The sequence below is a fragment of the Globicephala melas genome, chromosome 18, assembly GCF_963455315.2.
Source record: "Globicephala melas chromosome 18, mGloMel1.2, whole genome shotgun sequence".
Classification (NCBI taxonomy): domain Eukaryota; kingdom Metazoa; phylum Chordata; class Mammalia; order Artiodactyla; family Delphinidae; genus Globicephala; species Globicephala melas.
Genome location: NC_083331.1, coordinates 34,259,701 through 34,278,587, shown reverse-complemented (window position 1 = coordinate 34,278,587; position 18,887 = coordinate 34,259,701). Strand labels below are relative to the sequence as shown.

At 38.7% G+C, this 18,887-nt stretch overlaps 1 protein-coding gene across 1 annotated transcript in view; it reads left to right on the top strand.

Moving 5' to 3' along the window:
• Positions 1–5,260: 5,260 nt before the first annotated feature.
• LOC132593829 (centrosomal protein of 78 kDa-like) overlaps positions 5,261–18,887 on the top strand; it is a gene marked incomplete at its 5' end in the record, with an annotated part of 136,002 nt that continues 122,375 nt past the window's right edge. The window contains 9 exon segments of the mRNA XM_060287848.2: positions 5,261–5,575; positions 5,577–5,643; positions 9,424–9,596; positions 9,688–9,760; positions 10,851–10,954; positions 12,986–13,160; positions 15,186–15,323; positions 17,058–17,122; positions 17,413–17,524. Of these exon segments, the coding sequence (XP_060143831.2) occupies positions 5,261–5,575; positions 5,577–5,643; positions 9,424–9,596; positions 9,688–9,760; positions 10,851–10,954; positions 12,986–13,160; positions 15,186–15,323; positions 17,058–17,122; positions 17,413–17,524 (1,222 nt within the window).

The following is an 18,887-nucleotide window of genomic DNA, read 5'->3' as shown; positions in this document are numbered from 1 at the left end:
ACACACCTGACCTGACATAGAGACTTGTTGTTAAAATGGCCATGACCACATGGGAGGCAGGAGATAAGACTCCATCCCTACTAGATGGGAAGTTAGAACTAAATCTATCTATCCCTGGCTTCACCTTTAATGAAAGGGTGTGCCAGTAAAAAATGTATCTGCTGGCAAAGGGAGACTAAGCCCAGATTCTCTTGGCCTCTGCTCTGGGTAGGAAACAGGTAGGAAATCTTGAGAATTCTGAACCCCAGATCTGTGTTCACAGTGTTTGTGTTGCAAATTTATTTGTGGTCTTGCAAACAGAAGGTAAGAAATTACCTTAAAATGCTCCCAGATCGGTGGTATTCCAAACACAGAACTAAACACTCTCTGGAGAAGTAGACCTTCAACCCAGGCCTATAGCCTTCCCACAGAAAAAGTTTAGCTAAACATGAGCTCATGATCTAAATTTACACAATAATGAAGAAATCAGCTACAATGGGAGAGAATCAGCAAAAACAATCAATACCAGAATTAGATTCCCAAGGCCATCCATTGAATGTTGGAATGATCAGGTGCAAGGCAGAAAATATACATAAAACTAGAACTGAAAAAAGGAACAGGGATGTTTTAAAAGACTGGGTAGGATCTTTAAAATATTTTTAAAGTCCATGTCATTGATAAAGCTAAAAACTCAAAGGTTGTGTAAAACAGCAGATTAATCATGGAGAAGAGTGAAATTATGCTGTTTTTAAAAATATGGCAAATCAGATTTTCTGCCTAATTATATAAGTACATTTCTCTTAAAAAATACACATATTTTAAAGACTTATTGGCTGTAAAATAACTAAAGGATATTTCAGAGGGCTTCTCTCCAAAGAAAAGTGTGAAGTAGCAAAACACAGAAAGTCGAGGGGAAAAAATGTCAATATATACATTGCTATAGGGTGAAGTAAACCTTAGGCCAGCAACAATGTGGAGGAGCTGACCCTTAGATGCTTACAACTAAGCTGGAATCTTCAAAAAGTTCAACTATTTATAACTAAAAAGATTTCTTAAAATTAATAACCAAGTGTTTTAATTGACATCAGAAGAGCAAAACAATAAACCCTCAGAACATAGAAAAAATAGATAATAAAGATATGAGCAGAACTTAATAAAACAGAAAAAAGTATAAAATTGAGGTGATTTAGTAAGTCAAAAAATATTCTTTGAAAGTATTTTAAAAACACACTTTGATTAAGCAAAACAAAAACAAAAGTAAATAATACACAGAAAGAATCAGGACAATGTTATAGCAGAGAACATATGAAATGCCAGTAAATTTGAACATTTATGTAAAGTGGACAATTTCCTGGCTCCTAGAGTTTACCAAAACTGACACAGAAGAAATATATAGCTGGAGTTCTTTCACCAGTAAAGGAATTAAGTCAATAGTTTACAATCTTTCACCAAGAAAATAACAGACCCACCCAGATCGTTTGGGTGGGGAATTCTATCAAACTTCTATTAAACAGATAACATCAGTATTAATAAAGAAAAACTTCTAGAGAGTAGCAAAGGAAGAATGCTCCTTTATTTATCTTATGAAGTCTATATAATCCTAATACTGACAATAGATTAGGACTGTAAAGAAAAAGAAATTTACAGGTCAAATTTACTTGTAAGTATAAAAGCAAAAATTTTGATCTACGATATTAGCTACCCAAGTTCACTAGAGTAAGAAAAAGCATGAGCAAGTTAGGTCATCCAATGAATGAAAAGGTAGTTTAATGTCAAGAATATATATCAATAGATTGAAAACACCACATTTTCTTTATTTCATCTGTCTCTTTAAAAAATTGATAAGTACTTATATTGATCTCTCTTGTACTAGGCACTGTGCTAAGTCACTTACATATTTACTTCTTTAAGCCTTCTATTATCCCTGGGGGAAGGTTCTATTTTCCTTCCATTTCTTAGGTAAGACTTTAACCCCCAGAAAAGTAAAGTAACATTTGCAAGTTTCTGTGAATGGTCAGTGATGGGACCAGTACAGGAACATCCAAAGTCTATGCTTGGAAACAGTGCCCTATATTGACACTCACATTACAGATGAAAGGAAAGGAAGCATGCACTTACCATATAGATTAAATCTCACATTACACATTAAAGGAAAGGAACCATGCACTTACATTATAGATTAATACCCACATAACAGGTTAAAGGAGAAAAAAGCATGTGCTTCTCTCAAAAGTTGTAAAGAAAGCATATCTATTTCTAACTATATTTCCCAATTTCTTTTGCTTATTTTCTGACCTTTGTAGTGCATTCTGCCGTGAAGAAAATTTTAATTCTTATATAATTAAATGTATCCTTTTTTTCTTTGAATCTTAGTAAGGTGATCCTCATGAATAATTTATTTCAAGTCTACCAGGTTTCTGATACATTTACAGTTTCATTATTTTTTTACTTTTAACTAGTTGCTGTATCTAGAATGTAGTAATGATAGCCATATTTTCCCACTTTTGTTGAATAAGTTTTGCTACTGACCCAAAATGTCCATTTTATTTTAATCTCAAATCCCTTATGCTCTTGCCTCTAATTTTAAGATGTTTCCTATCCCACTGGTTGTTTTGTCTATGTGAAACAAAATGCTACCTTAATTATAATGTAATTATAATATAATAAATGTAATTAGTAAACATAATACCATATATAATAAATAGCATAATATAAAATAACAAAATATAATTTACCATATAACAAGGTCAAAAGAGAACAAAACTATACAATCACTTGAAATATCCCCCAAAGATATTTTATAAAATTCAATATTCATTTCTAATTTAAATGAAATAGTAAAATAGGGATTGATGAATGCTTCCATAGTAAGACAAAATTATATATCTAAAAGAGAAAGAGGTAAATGATAAACTTTAGTAACACTGGCAATAAATATAGGACAAGATGAAGATGCCTGATATAATCTTAAAGAAAAAGTATTATGTAACATTGTCTTTGCAACACTGATGAGTTCAGTGAAAAGAGAAGCTCATAGAAAAGAGTATCTCATTCTTAATGTCTGTACACTTGTCCATTGCATGAACATAACAGCTTAACCAATATGTTACTGATCTGTATCTGGATTTCTAGGTTTTCATGGAATTTTATTATGCACAATTGTTACAAACTCTAGGACTTTCTCTTAGGTTTATATCTTTTGAAAGAAACAGTATCTCCGTAGATGGGTTATGTGGGCTGGCTGCTAGCAGACTATGGCTACTTCTCAGTTCTTCCCTTTACATTCCTAGTCCATGTGAAAACGGAAGGCAAAGAAGGTCTTCTGTTTAGAGACTCTAAAGATAGGTCTTGGTGATAAAGCCTTGGTGGTAAAGGCTAAAAATATCAACCCAGAACAAGTGTTTTTCCAGCTGTAACTATGTGTGATTCCCTTGGTTTTATTCTGTAGAGGATGTAATAAGACAAGACTGTAGGATCTGCCCTCAACGTGCTTCCAGTAAGATGAGCTAAGTCAAGTATGGTGGCATATCTAATTCAAGACAAAATATAATGGCTCCTTTTCTCTCATAGCAAAACTTCGTGGAGTGAATATCGAAGTCACTGTATGCTCTTAATTAAAGGAACACAATAAATCTTGTATTGGAAGGTGGTTATTCTGGTCTCTTTGCAGAGATGAATTGGAAATTGTCTAGAAGAAGGAAAATTAGCTTAACCAAAGTTAAACTCATAAATAATTGAGCATCTGTGGCCTATGTTTCTCTTTGATCATAATTTCTCCCAATTTGTAGACCTCTTTGATACCCGATTAATCATTGTCAAAGATGCAATTAACAATGATTATTACTGTGTATTAGGTTTTGCCTGGGCCCTGAAGAAACCATCGTAAATTATGAGCTATGATTGTCACTTGATTTTCTCACAAAGAACAATCAGAACTCCTGGTCTTAAGTGGCTTGGAATGTGAAACTAAGAAGTCTCTTAGATATTATTAGAGGATCCCACAGAGCCCATTGGTGAAAGTTTGGAAAACATTGGGCTTCTTAAAATTAATTCTTGTAGTGTGTTACGAAAGATGACTGAACCAAAAGGATAACAGTGTTTCTGGTTCTGTTGTTAGCGTTCTCCATGGAAACATCACGGAAGCTTCTGGACTCAATTTCCTTCCCCATGTGTGAATGTCACTGAAAATATCCAACTCCATTCTATCCCCATATAACTTCAGAAACTAAGCAAAATGAAGACTCAAAATTCATTTCAAATAATGAAATGAAGATATAATGTAGAATGGAACTGGGAAAATGTCTGGTTTAAATTGTGGAAAGTACCAACTATACAATTCTGGATAAGTTGCTTAATCTTGCTTAGTCTAATTTAATGCCCATCTCACAGGATGGTATGATGATTAATTTAATATCTTTGTATAACATACAGTGTTATGTAACTTCTTCTTGTTCTTGAGTAAATTCATATCTTTAAGCAACTCACTTTAAAAAATAGTTACTTGCTTAAATTACTCTTACCTTCTATTATCAGCTGAATTGTGTCCTGCTCAAGTTAGTGTGGAAGTCTTAACCCCCAATACCTCGTAATATGACTGTATTTGGAGGTAAGGCCCTTAAATAGGTAATTGAGGTCAAATGAGGTCAAATGGGTGGGCTCTATTCCAATATGACTGGTGTTCTTATAAAAAGAAAATATTAGGACACAGACATGCACAGAGAGAACAAAGTAATTATTAGTAACCACGATCATGTCGTGAATGCACGGAATACGTCACCATTTGCCAACCACCGTGTCAAGTCAGCAGAAACTACAGAAATTAAGAGCTCACCGCAGAAATTCACACACCCTTGCACTAGGTAAGGGACCACAGGCAGACGTTCACTCAGCCTCTCATGTGTCCCTCACGGAGTGCACGCTCTCTCCTGGGCGGGGCGAGCACAGACACTTATTGGGAGTTTTACTACTTTTAAAATTTTTGATACAACCATGTCTCACTGGATGAGTCAACAAACGCTTTTTGTAAATCCAAATTCTCCACACCTCCTACCTTTCGCGTTGCCCTAGTCTCAAAGCTCCTGCCCCTGCTCCTCAGGCCGCGTCCCCATGTGAGGCGGGGCTGCGTGCGGACGCACGGCGAGCGCGCAGTCGTCCTCGAGTCCCGCCCCCACGGAGCCGCCGCCGGTTTGAACAGCATCCCCGCGCGCGGAGGGCTATGAGGCTGGCGCCAAGGGCCGGCGATTCGCCGCGGGAGCGCGGCATGGAGGGGCTGGCCTAGCTGGGGCTCGTGGCCCTGCGTCGTCTGGCTGCGACGCGGGTCCTGCGCACGCTGCGGGGCCGCAGCCGCCGGGAGGTGAGCGCCCGAGGGGCCGGGAGGCGAGCCGGGGACCCCAGGCGGGTGTGGACATCGTGTCCACAGCCAGCGTCCCCGAAGCCGCGCTCGGGCCGTGATCACTCGGTGAAGCTGCGCTGCGACACAGCAGCCGACTTCTTCCCGCGCTGTGAGGACCTGTGCGCGCTGCAGGACTCAGTGCCTCTGCCTGCGGGAGGGCCTGCTGGTCTTAACGGCGACCGCTTCCGCGGGCTGGACTGGTGCCGCCCCTGAGCACCCTCTGCCCCTGATCTGTATCCGGAGCTTCTTCCAGGCACAGCTGGGCGAGACAGGTTTGTAGTTACCGCTTCCGGGGGCTGTCGTGTGGGCGCTGCGAAGCGGGGTTTTAGATGGTGCAAGGTGGAGGCTGGGCACTAGAACCGGTGCCCAGTGCCCGGGTGTGCGTGCACTAGACGGGGCGTGCAGCCTAGGACTCCTGCCAGCTCGGTGACCCTGGCCGAGTGCCTTAAGGTTTCTAGGTCTCAGTGTACTCATCTGTAGCATGGGCTTAACAGGACCCACTCTCCGTGGCGGTTACAAGGACTCACTCTGTTAATGCTTGTAGACTCTGCAATGTAGAACACTTAGCACAGTTTGGAGCGTCGTTAATGGTTGCACAGATGCTACCTGGTGTGTTGAATGGCTTTGCCTGGTACAGACCAAAGCGATTAGGAAACTGATATATCCCAGCTTCATTTCCTTTCCACTAAAACAGGTCTCAGGATAAAAAAATCTTTTTTTTTTTTATAAATTAGTTTTATTTATTAGCTGCGTCGGGTCTTCGTTTCTGTGCGAGAGCTTTCTCTGGTTGCGGAGAGCAGGGACCACTCTTCATCGCGGTGTGTGGGACTCTCACTGTCACGGCCTCTCCTGTTGTGGAGCACAGGCTCCAGATGCGCAGTCTCAGTAGTTGTGGCTCACGGGCCTAGTTGCTCCGCAGCATGTGGGATCTTCCCAGAGCAGGGCTCGAACCCGTGTCCCCTGCATTGTCAGGCAGATTATCAACCACTGCACCACCAGGGAGGCCCCCAAAAATCTTTTTTTCAATAGTCATATCATATAGTGGAAAGAGCACCGGTGTGAAGGCAGCTTAGGGTTTGAATTCCAGGGCTTATGCTCTCTGTGGCCTGTGCAGGTTACTTTTGAACTGCAATCCCCACACTTGTAAAATGACATTAAAAACCACTCTTTCTGAGGGTTCTTACAATTAATTAAGCACCTTATGTGTGTAAAGTATCCTGGCGCTTGAATGAGTTGTTAGAACCAAGCGCTGCTGGAGACTATGCTTCTGCCCTAGGTAATCTCCCCTTCTACTGGGCAGCAGGTAAACACAAGCACAGTAGTCAGTTCTCTGGAAGAAGTGAGTTCTAGTGCTGCAGAGCACAGAATCTTTGTTTTTTAATTTAATTTTTATTTTATATTGGAGTATAGTTGATTTACAATATTGTGTTTGTTTTAGGTGTACAGCAAAGTTATTCAGTTATACATATATCCATTCATTTTCAGATTCTTTTCCCGTGCAGGTTATTATAGGATATGGAGTAGAGTTCCCTGTGCTATGCAGTAGGTCCTTGTTGATTACCTATTTTATATATAGCCGTGTGTATATGTTAATCCCAAACTCCTAATTTATCCCTCCCCACCACCTTTCCCCTTTGCAGAGCACAGAACCTTAAAAGGGAAAGTTCAGGGTAGGCTCCTTGGAGGAGGTGCCATCCCTTCTAAGGATATGTAGAACCTCCTGGGGTGGCAGGAGGGAGCAGTGTGTCAAAGGTTGAGAAATATAAGAAAATATGGCAAAACTAATGTACAGGACTGGAACTCAGGGTTTGGGAAAGAAATGAGAGTTGATACTGGAAACCTAGTGGGGACAAACATAAAGGGGCCTTGTTTGTCCTGTCAGAAGTTTGGATGTTTATCCTGAAGGCTGTGGGAAACCCTAATAAACAATAAGATGGACTTCTGGTTTAGAGGCTCACTCGGACCTCCATGTGGAAGGCAGTTGATTGGGTGCAGGGTGAATTGTAATCTAAAGGTCCCACTTAAGTTATAAAAGGTTGGACTGCATTTTGGAGATCCGAGAGAGAATGGGTGGGGCCTGGTGACCAGCTAGAAAAGGAAGAGCAGCAAGCTTGGGTGAGAGTTTACAGCTGCATCTTTTTGTGAGATACAGAGCACAGTAGGAAGGGATTGGGGGTGGGGAGAGGATCTTACTTGATCTTCAGTGCTGTAGAGGGGCCTGGTAGACGGGTCTGGGCCCAAGGTTCAGATCTGGGATTTTTGGGAGGACAGGTGTTTGAAGGCATGGGAGATACTTAGGTTACCCACAAGACGATACAAAGAATCATGGGTCTGAGAGTTTTTTAAGTGAGTGTATGTATATATATTATTTTTAAAATTTTATTTATTTATTTATGGCTGTGTTGGGTGTTCGTTTCTGTGCGAGGGCTTTCTGTAGTTGCGGCAAGTGGGGGCCACTCTTCATCGCGGTGCGTGGGCCTCTCAAGTGAGTATATTTGAGGATGTTTATAAGCTGAGAGAAAGTAGCCAGCAGAGGAAGGGTGTGAAGATTTAGGATAGGAAATGATTGTTCATTTGTTTTCAAAAAGCTGAATACTTATCGTGTGCCTGGCGTTTTTCTAGGATCTGGGGTTCACACCATCTGTTATCTCTTCTACAAGGACAGTTCAACTCATCCCCTTGGTGAAGAGAAGTCAGATCATTCTTTGCATCCCATTCAGGTGTAGGAACTGTTCTGTACCTCTGAAGGGACTTTACTTAAGCAGAGTAATAAGTTAGAAATCAAAAGAAATTACAGCTGGAGGGGACCTAAAAGGCCACTGTACTTAATTTTGCCACATATTTTACATTGAATGTAACAAAAATTTATTGTTGAGCCCATTCTCTTCAGAGTTCCTTCACTGAACTTCCTTTATGTCTTGCATCAAGTGCGGCTAGCTTGTAGATTTTGGCCTCCTCGTAAATTTGCTTCTTCATCCGTATTACATTTTGCCCGGACTGTGGCAGAAGCTCCTGGGTGGTTTCACGGCCCCTGGGCTCCGTTCCTCTGTTTATCTGCCTACTCAGTTTAAGTGATCTTCTAACGTAAAAACATACGCTTAAAATAATGCTGCTAATGGCTTGGCCACACCGAGTTAGTGCATACTAGCCTCCCAGCGTGTGCTCTGCACAGAGGCATGTAGTCTGAACTGTGCTTGGCCAAGCCTCATGGGGCTCTTTGGCCCTGAGGAAGGGGAGCTTTTTGTGATCACTCCCTTTATCTAATCGGTCCTTCAGCAGCGGGGTGCCTTTTTCTAATCAGCGGAGGCACCCTTACTCAGCCAGTGGTAGCCCCAGGCCTCATCACCTGTGGGATAGAAGCCATGCTCTCTGCCAGGCTTGCTTCGGCCAGCATCTCTATTTTCCTTTCTGTCTCTTCTCACACTTGGACCCCTGGCCTTTAGTCATCCCCACCTGCAGTATTTAATGTGCCCAGCAGGTGTCAGGCTTGAGTGTCTTTGCACAGATACTCCCTGTGCAGTTAATGCACATTGTACTCCAACTCTGCATACTCTCATCTTTCTAGATTGTACTTCAGGGTTATCATGAAGCCGTCACTTAGATATAACTTTTTGCCTCCATAGGAACCTCTGTGCATAAAAGTTATGGTTCTTTATCTCATGTGATTGAAATTTTGAGTTTATACATCTCCCTTCTTAATGAAGGCTTTAAGGGCAGGAGTCGTTTCTAATCCTTAGCACAGAATAGATGCTTTGTTTTTTATTTAGATGCTTTTTTTTTTTTTTTTTTTTGCGGTATGCGGGCCTTTCACTGCTGTGGCCTCTCCCGCCGCGGAGCACAGACTCCGGACACACAGGCTCAGCGGCCATGGCTCACTGGCCCAGCCGCTCCGCGGCATGTGGGATCCTCCTGAACCAGGGCACGATCCCGTGTCCCCTGCGTCGGCAGGCGGACTCTCAACCACTGCGCCACCAGGGAAGCCCTTTAGATGCTTTTTAATGATGATAAAATATATGGTTTAAATCACTCATTTTACAATAATTTTGGTTTAGGTTGTGACAGAAATAAAGTTTACAGAAGTCGTGTTCCTGCGATTAGAAATAAAGATGTGACCTTCTAGTTGTGTAAAGCTCTTAAATGCTGTGTAAGTGCGTCGTGTGCGCTAAGGAACCTGGAGCTAAGTGGGGTAGTTGTGAGAGAGAAAGACTTAACTATGTTAACAAAGATAAGCCTTCATTGTGTCCTGCCAACATTTGATAGTTGCTTTTGGGGCAAACTAAACCAATAAAATTTTAAACTTGTTCTCCCCATTAAATGGATTGAATAAATCGGCCACTTTGGTGCACGTGTGTCTTGCGAGTTGTCCACTTGGAGATGGAGATTTAGAAAGTGAGTTTCAGTCTTGTTCAAGTCTCTTCCCATCAGACTGGTCTCGTGATTTCCTACACACCATGTTACATCACCGTGATTTCCTACACACCATGTCTACCTTTTCTTGGTGTTGTTCATGCCTGGATTATCTCCTGTGCCTGCTCAAACCTTGGACCATTTTCATTTGTACCATGGAAATTTGTCATGCTGGATACTGTCAGAACTAATTTTACTTAAGTTTGTGTTAAGCCACAAACCACACATTTTGTATATTTTCTGTTTTTTGTGTTTGTCTGTATTTTAATGTTTCTCTTCAAGAGATATTATGGGAAGGGAAATAGCAAGATGTAAAGAACAAAAAAGTCATGATGATCTTTAAATTGTTAGAACATGTATCTGTAGTCATAATTATAATAAACTGTGGTATGTGTTAAAATAGGAAATATATGTCATGTCCCGTAAGAGCAGCAAACTCAGTGGTGTTAGTGGGGGGGTGTCATGGAAGTAATCACAAAGCAGGTGACTGTAAGTTGGGGTCCTGAAATATTAGTGTGTGTTCCCTGTGTCCAGTAGTGGTCTGGAGGGGTCAGGAAGCCTGCCTTCAATTTGAGGGAACAGAGGGTTTGAGATCCTCTCTCTTCTATTGCTCTAGTATACTGCATAGCAGCTAATAAAATACTGGGTTTATAGTTGACATTTAATTCGATGATTGATCATCAAGATTGGCATGTATCATTGGAAATGAAAATAGGAAGAGTCTTAAGATTTTTAGGTTTTTCTTTTTTTTCCTATGTCTGAAAAGGTATGTAGTATTTTACTGAGTGGTTAGGAATAAAGTTTGCAGTATTCAGTGTATTCAGTTTTAGTATCTAAATAGAATTAAACTGCTGCTGTTAACTGGAATAACACTTTGTTACTGACAAGTTTTAGAATGCATCTGTTCGTCAATTATCTGTTTGGGAAGATTGTAGTTAATGATTTTAAGAATGTGGCTATAAACCTCCAATTGACTCAAGAAAAGCAAATAAGTCAAGATTGACAAATGTATAGGCTCTTCATCTTATTGTGTGTGTGTGTGTGTGTGTGTGTGTGCGTGTGTGTTTTTCTGTTATTTGTCAAGGTGTAAAGAACTCTACCACTCTTAAGACAGTAAACTTCACGGGGTGTAATCTGACATGGCAGGGAGCAGATCACATGGCCAAGATCTTAAAGGTGATTTTTTTATGTTTGAACTTTCATGAAAACATATGTGATTGAAGCACATTAATATATTGGTACAAATGGCAGTTAATTTTTGTCTTTTGATATCTGTGAATGCAGATTTCGTTTTGTTGAAAGAGTATGACCAGTTTTCAGTTTGGGATTCTACCATTTAGTAAAGATAGTCCACTTAATTTTAGAAATAAGAGATTTAATATATAATACATAATAATACTTTTATGTAGTTTTAGTTACTGAAAACATTGATTGTGATACTGTCAAAAAACTATGCCATTATAGTCTTCAAGACTTAAATGAATCAAGTGTTTATTAGCTGCTGTAGTTTATAAGCTAATAAAATAACTACATCAGCAATTTGTAAATACAGTTTTTAAAATAATGCCTTACCAACTTTACAGTGGTTATAATGACTGTATTTAGGCCTAAAGTTATTTAATAATTTGACATGAAGCCTTTTTAATAGTTTGATGGTGCAGATCAGGGATAGGTAAACTATGGCTGGTGGGCCAGATCCAGCCTGTCGCCCGGTAAATAAAGTTTTTTTGGAACATAGTCGCACCCATTGTTTAGAAAGTTTTTTTGGAACATAGTCGCACCCATTGTTTACATGGTAGCTATGGCTACTTTCAGCCTTCGCCAGTGGGGTTGAGTAGTTGCAACAGAAACTGTGTAGCCCACAAAGCTGGAAATGTTTAAATTTAGATTTTAAAAATTGAAAAATTCTTTGAGCTTCTACAGGGCAAGTGCATTGACCCCTGCGGTTGAAAACAGTCAAGAACTTGGGTGCCGAAGCCAAATGGCCTAGGTTCAAATTCCCTTTCTCCCATTTCATAGCTAGTGACCATGGACAAATCACTTAACCTCTGTGCCTCATTATGAGGTTTAAATGAACTAATTTGTATAAATAGTGCCTGGCACATAATAAGCACTGTGTAAGTGATTGCTGTTATTTCTGCTTGGAGCTTTTATAAGTTATTGTTAATAGAAAAATGACACTAATGATTTTCGTTTTAGAGTGTCAAAGGCACTTTGAGTCTTTTATTTTTTCAAGAATGTAATAAGACTTTTTTCATTTAAAGTCAGTGTTCCCTATTACCATAATCTATTTTATGAATATAAAGAATTGAATGTCTTTAAGACAGTACGTGTGGTTAAATGTCAAACCATTATTTTCCCAAGGCACATCAAACTGGCTCTGCATAGTCCAGGCCTCTAAAGTTTGTGTGCATACCCTAGGTAACATGTGAAATCTATTTTGTAATAGTTTTTAAAATAATGCCTTGGACTTCCCTGGCGGTCCAACAGTTAAGACTCTGCGCTCCCAATGTAGGGGGCCCCGGGTTCTATCCCTGCTCAAGGAACTAGATCCCACATGCATGCCATAACTAAGAGCCCGTATGCCACAACTAAAAGATCCGGCATGCCGCAAGTAAAGATCCGGCACAGCCAAATAAATATTAAAAAAAAATAATAATAATAAAATAATGCCTTAGATTTAGGAAAAGAAAATATTAGAACCTATTTGCCTTTGTATCATTTTTAAAATATCTGTGTGGTTTATAATGTACATACATTATATGTATAGAACTTCATGTATATAATTTGTTAATAAATAAGATGCATATTAAAAAGTTTTCTTATGGGTTGCCCAGTCAGGTGTTTGGAGACCAGTGGAGGACAGAATGATGACATTTAGAGCCTCAGCAATGATAGAATTTAGAACCAATTCCTTGACTTAGAAGATCAGGAAAATAATTCATAGACTGTAATTGAGTTGTCCAACTTTACATAACTGTTCAGAAACAGGTCATCCAGTGATTGGAATCTAATCACTGACGGACTAGAATGTTGGTCACTGGACTCGTAAAGCAGAACTGACTGTTTAATTTCTCAGCTTGATTCTCCTGGCACATATGCTTGATATGTGTGTGTGTAAATCTCTGACATAATAAGCCATACTCAGTAGGCACACCCTGTTTCCTTATTGAAGCATCTTAATTTTGTCCCATTAAATCTTTGAAGTATCAGACTACCAGAAGGCACGAAGAAACCTGGGCTGAGAGTCTTCATTCCAGGAGACCTGATCTTGACTGTATGGCTGGTTTGAGACGCATCACTCTGAACTGCGACATGCTCATTGGTGACCTGGGTGCAAGTGCTTTTGCAGAATCTCTTAGTGAGGATTTGTGGCTTGTAAGTAAATTCTAAAATTGAAAATAATTGAATTTTTAATATGATACATGCTTAGCTTTTGGCATGATACTGTCGTGATAGGAATTTTTTTTAAAGCCTCATTTTTCTGATAGGTTTTATTTTGCTTGTAAACTTTCTCTATGAGTTGCATATATTCATTGTAGAAAATGCAGAGTTACAAGAGAACAATTACCTATAATCTTAATACCCAGACATAATCACTGTTCATTTTGGTGTATATACTTTCAGTCTTTTTTTTTCTATGAATATATTTTGTACACTTAGGGATAACAAAAATAAAATTGTAGTATACTTGCTATTTCGTATTCCTGCTTTTTTCATTTAATGATGTATCATGTAGTATAGCATCATATTGATGTCCCATAGTTTAATCAATTCTTTGCCATTAGATTTAGACAGTTTGTTTTTCCCTGTCAGAAACATTGTGAATACGTTGTATATACATCTCTGTGTCCATCGGGATTACTTCTGTAGAATAAGGAACTAGAAGTGGAATGACCTGAGTGTGACATATTTTTAAGACTTTTGATACACATGGCCAAATTACCATCCAGAAATGCTATGCCAATCTGTAGTACACCCCAACAGTGGATGTGAAGCCTGCCTCTCACAAACACTGGCTTGTAGCACTTGTAAAAAAATGTAAAACTACAAAAATGAGTACCTCTCCATTTTCTATGCAAGTAGGATTACTCCAAATTTTATAACATTTTTCAGTTAATTTAGTATGAGCATTTTAGCAAGTCAGTAAATTTGCATCTCCTGCATTATTTTTTGTGATTGTTCAGTATTCCATTATATGAATATGCCACAGTGCACATAGCTTATCCTTTCTTGTATATAAGCTTTGTCCAGTTTTTCAGTTACAAATTGTACTCTGATATATATCCCTACCTATATCTCTGACTATTTCTTTTGGTTAAATTCTTAGAAAGAGAGTTTTTGGATCAAAAGGGTATAGACATTATTTAAAGGCTTTTCTTACAGAATCTTGGCTTAATCTGATAGGAGAATAGCCACATTTTGTTTTATTTTGTATTCATTTGATTTCCTGGTGAGGTTTACTGGCTGCTTGTATTTGGCTAGTTGGTTAATTACACCGTGTGTCCATTCTTCTGTAGTGAGAGTTTGTAGGGGTTGTATCATATCCTGTCAGATGCATATGTCTGACTTGCTATTTCTGTATGTTATGGGGTGTTGAAAGACTCCAGTTATTTTAATGTGATGGTCCACTCAACACTTAAATAAATGACTCATGATAGTTTCCTTTCATGTAATATTTTTTAATACCTGTGCTTTGGTGATGATCCCTTTTGTTTAAATGAGTAGGTTGTTCAGCCCCAGAACTACTGGAATTCATGATCAGTTTTTCTGGGTTTTGTCTGACTTTTTATGGAGAGAGTTCTTGACCATCATACTTTCATGATAAGTTTTTAGTATGTATTCTCTATTCACACATTTTTTGAATTTGTTATTAGTATGTATTCTCTATTCACACATTGTTTAAATTTGTTATTATTTGTATCCTCTTAGACTTGTCTTTTTTGCGCTAAAACTAACAGTTATTACATTTCTTCTATTTTGTTTTCCCCTTTTAACTAGTTTCAAGTGTGATTTGGAGCTGAAGATCATGATCAAAAGAATGCAGTGCATTTCTGAGCTCCACCAGGTTTTGCTTGTGAGGTTTACGTGCCACTGCCGCCCTTGCTAATTATGAACTGAGATTCATTTTGTGATGCTTTTTGCTCACAGGTTATATATACAGTTATTCTTCAGTTCTGTAATTGTAAAATATGTTGGATGATTTATTGGTACTAAAGCAAGGGTTATCATTGCACATCCAAGAAGAGGTTTTTAAATTGGATTATGCATTATGTGTGTGCGTATACCTTTCTTTTGTTTTTCCATACCCAAAATTACAAACCTGCTGTGACTTGTCTTGGGCAGGACTCTTCCACACGTGAGAAAATGAGAGTTGTCTCTATGTTAAATCTGTAGAGTTACTAAGTGACCTTTTGTCTTTCATCAAAAACACTTGACCTGCAGCAGTGTGGCCTCACCAGTGAAGGAGCAAAGGCTTTACTAAAGGCCCTTGAAACCAACAGAACTCTGCTCTTTCTGGATGTAAGAAAATATCCATTTGTTGGTATTTGGTCACTTTTTAAAAATTGATTAACACATAGCAAAACAAAAAGAATTTGTTCATGTATTGACGGTTTTTAAAACTTAATGTGTTTAACTTTCCTCTTCGTATACAGTTGACCCTTGAACAACGTGGGGTGAGCGGTGCCAACCCCTACGCAGTTGAAAATCTGGGTATAAGTTTATAGTCAGTGGTTCCGCATCTGTGGATTCAACCAACCTTGGATCGTGTAGGACGATAGTACATATTTATTGAAAAATACCCTTGTGCCAGTGGACCTGCGAGATTTAAACCCATGTTGTTCAAGAGTCAACTGTACTTTTCTAGTGTTGCACTTATGTTTTTAGCAGATAATTTACTAATTAAAGTGAGTTATACTTGTAAATTGTTCTTATCCCTACTCTGAACAGAGGTGGACCTAGATACTAAACCTGCTTCCACCAAGAGCATTACTTCTTTCTTGTGCAACCTCTGAATTCTTGCAAGGAGTACTTTATTCATTTGTCAGATTCACAAGTAATTTTTTTTAATATCTTCTGTGTGCCAGATACGGGTTTAGGCACTAGGGATAAAGCAGTGAACCAGACACACAAAAGTCTTGCCCTCGTGGAGCTTACATTCTAGTGAAGGAGTTCAGATAGAAATGAGTAAACAGATAAGTAATATAATTTTAGATAGTAGGAGGTGCAAAAATATGTTAATGTAAAGAGAGTGAGCGGGGGCAGGTAGGACTCCATTGGACAGGTTTGTTAGGGGACAGCTTCACTGGAGAAGTGGCATTTGAACGGAGACCTGAATGAAGAGAGGAGCAAGCCATGGAAGATCTGGGGTAAGCACATTCCAGGACAAGGAGCCCATGAGTATGCAGGCATATAGGTGGGTGGAGTATTTAAGGAAAACCAGTGTGGCCAGAGTACTGAGTGAAGAAGATGTGGTATGACGTGAGGTCAAGGAGCTAGCCAGGGGTCTGCTCTTGTAAAGTCTTGAAGGCCAGAGTAAAGATGTGGATTATTCTATATGAGTAGAAGGTTTTGAAGTGGAAAAAGGCATGATCCAAATAGTATCTGAATAAGATGACCTGGTATAGAGAATAGACTTGGGGGAATAAAAAAGACAAATAGGGAGCCCAGTTAGGAGACTATCACAGGGGTCCAAATTAGAGATGTTTATGGCCTAGGTTAGGTTGGAACTTTGCAGCAAGTGAAAAGTGGTTGAATTCAGGTTGTGTTTTGAGGGTGTAGCTAACAAGGCTTGCCGATAGATTAGATGTGGGGTATGAAGGGAATAGTAACAAGGAGACAAGTTGTTGATGATTATGTGTGCAACTGGGTGGTATCACTTAGAAGAAGGGGGCTGATGGGAGGAGCAGCTTTTGAGGGAATATCAGGACTTTGGTTTGTTATCTTAGATGCCCTTTAGGTATCTAAGTGTCTGGACAGTGCTCAGACTGTACTTTCTATCCAAAGGTATCTAAAGCCACTTTAGATGCAAAATGTTTAAAGTTGACCTTTGCTGCTGCCAAAATAGTAGCCACTGGAGGCAGTCTGCAAGATGGCATCTTAGGTTTCTGAGGAAGAAATTAGAATACACAAAGGGGGAGATAAGTGTATAATTACATAATGTAGATTTCATATTTAATTTTATGGGAAGAGCAATAATTAGTTGGCTTTTGGTATTAAATGGCAGTAGCCACTCATTGGGAAATAATTACTCTAATTTCAATTTATTTTACTTTAAATCATTCTGTGATGAAAACAGTTATCAAAAAAGGTCTCCAGAATGGAAGGAGTGCCAAGTCAGAGGTATATAATATGTTTTAATTCTCTCGGAAGAATTACTCTTTAATGGCTTGTTTTTCTTTCCTTCTTAAAAGAAAATTATCAAGGTACTTTCTGCCATCTTAAAACTAAGTTTTTAGGCAAATGAAATGGCTTTTCTGGTTTTGAAAATGTTGTGTGATGCTTTAATTTAGCTTCCCAGAAATGCAGATTGAAGACCTTTTATTAACTTAAAATATCTTAATTTCCAATGAAGATCAAACCCTCCTAAATTACCTGTAACTTAAATGGCATATTTATCATTTCTTTCTCAGTACCAGTGGATAACTTCTCCATCGGTGAAGGAACCATGCAAAGCTGCTAGACAGAAAAAGAGAACTATAATTTTGGGAAGTGGTCGAAAAGGAAAAGCTACTATTAGAATTGGTAACTCTTTCTAATTTTTAATGCTACTAGAACTTATACCCCTTATATATCCGGTGTGCTAAAATTAAAACAGCCTTAATGGTTATTCCTTAACGGTTAATTATTTCCTTAACGGTTAGCTGTTAATATTATTTGTGGTTCTTATGGAACACACCTAGCATGTTCCTGACACATAGTGTTTAATATGTATTAGATATTAATTTTAATATGATAAATCTCGTGAAGTGACAAAATCCATATCCAGATATGAGGTCACCTTTTCTCCCTTTCTTGTGGAGTCCAGGCCTTAGGAAAGAGAGGGAAGCATGTGATGTGTCTAGTGACAACCCCAAAATCAAGTAGGCAGAGCCCTTGGCGCTTTACAGATATGAATACACTTTTTTGTCATCACAACCCTGTGAACAAACAGTGTTTTACAGCAGCGCAGACAGGTTAGGGTCAGGTGCAGTGGGGAAGTGGGATCCGGCAGGAAAAGAATATCGGGAGAGTCGAGGGGAGGGCCGATTCCAGGGCCTTTACTAAGGAAACAACAAAAATCACAGATGATAATGACTGTTTTTTCCCAAATGCAGGAATCAGTGGAAAAACTAGAAAGGATCATGTTCAGAATTGTGATCAGTTGTGTCTAAATATGTAAAAGTCAGTTACTTTCCCATTGTCCAGAAATAACACTAAAAGCAAGGAAATCCCATTTGCAATAGTCACAAAAATTAGTAAAAATCTAGAAGTCAGTTCAGTGTTCACCTGAAAAAGTTAGTGCAAAAGGATAGATGAAACATTTTAAACATATGTGTTAACATTAATAAGATATAATGTTAACATATGATCTATTAACATATAAAGCCACTGGCAGAGGGAAAGACAGATCGGTGGAAAAGTCTAGAAACTGGTCCCTGTTTACTTGAGAATTGTATTTTAACTTAGACAGTTTTACAGTCTAACTTGACGTTTTGTCTAATTGACTGATTGAAGCATTGATAATTCATTTAAACAGAAATTAGATATTTGCATCACAGCATACATAAATTCTAGTCAGTCGAAAAGGTGCAAATGCAACTAACTGCAAGAAGCAAATATAAAATACAGGAGAGAATTTCGGTGTAAGTGTAGGGAGTACAGAAGCCTTCCTAAGTAAGCCATAAAACTCAGAAGCCATAAAGTAAAAGATATTTAATTACATGAAAATTTAAAACTTTTCTACAGTTCAAGACGTAAACAAAACAAAATGACAGACACAAAAATTTGGTAGTATATTAACATATAAAGGTTACTGTTGATATAGAGAAGAACCCACAAATAAATGAAAAAGGATAACCAAATTTTAAAAAGGCAGGGGCTGGTTTCTACCTGTATGAGCAAACAA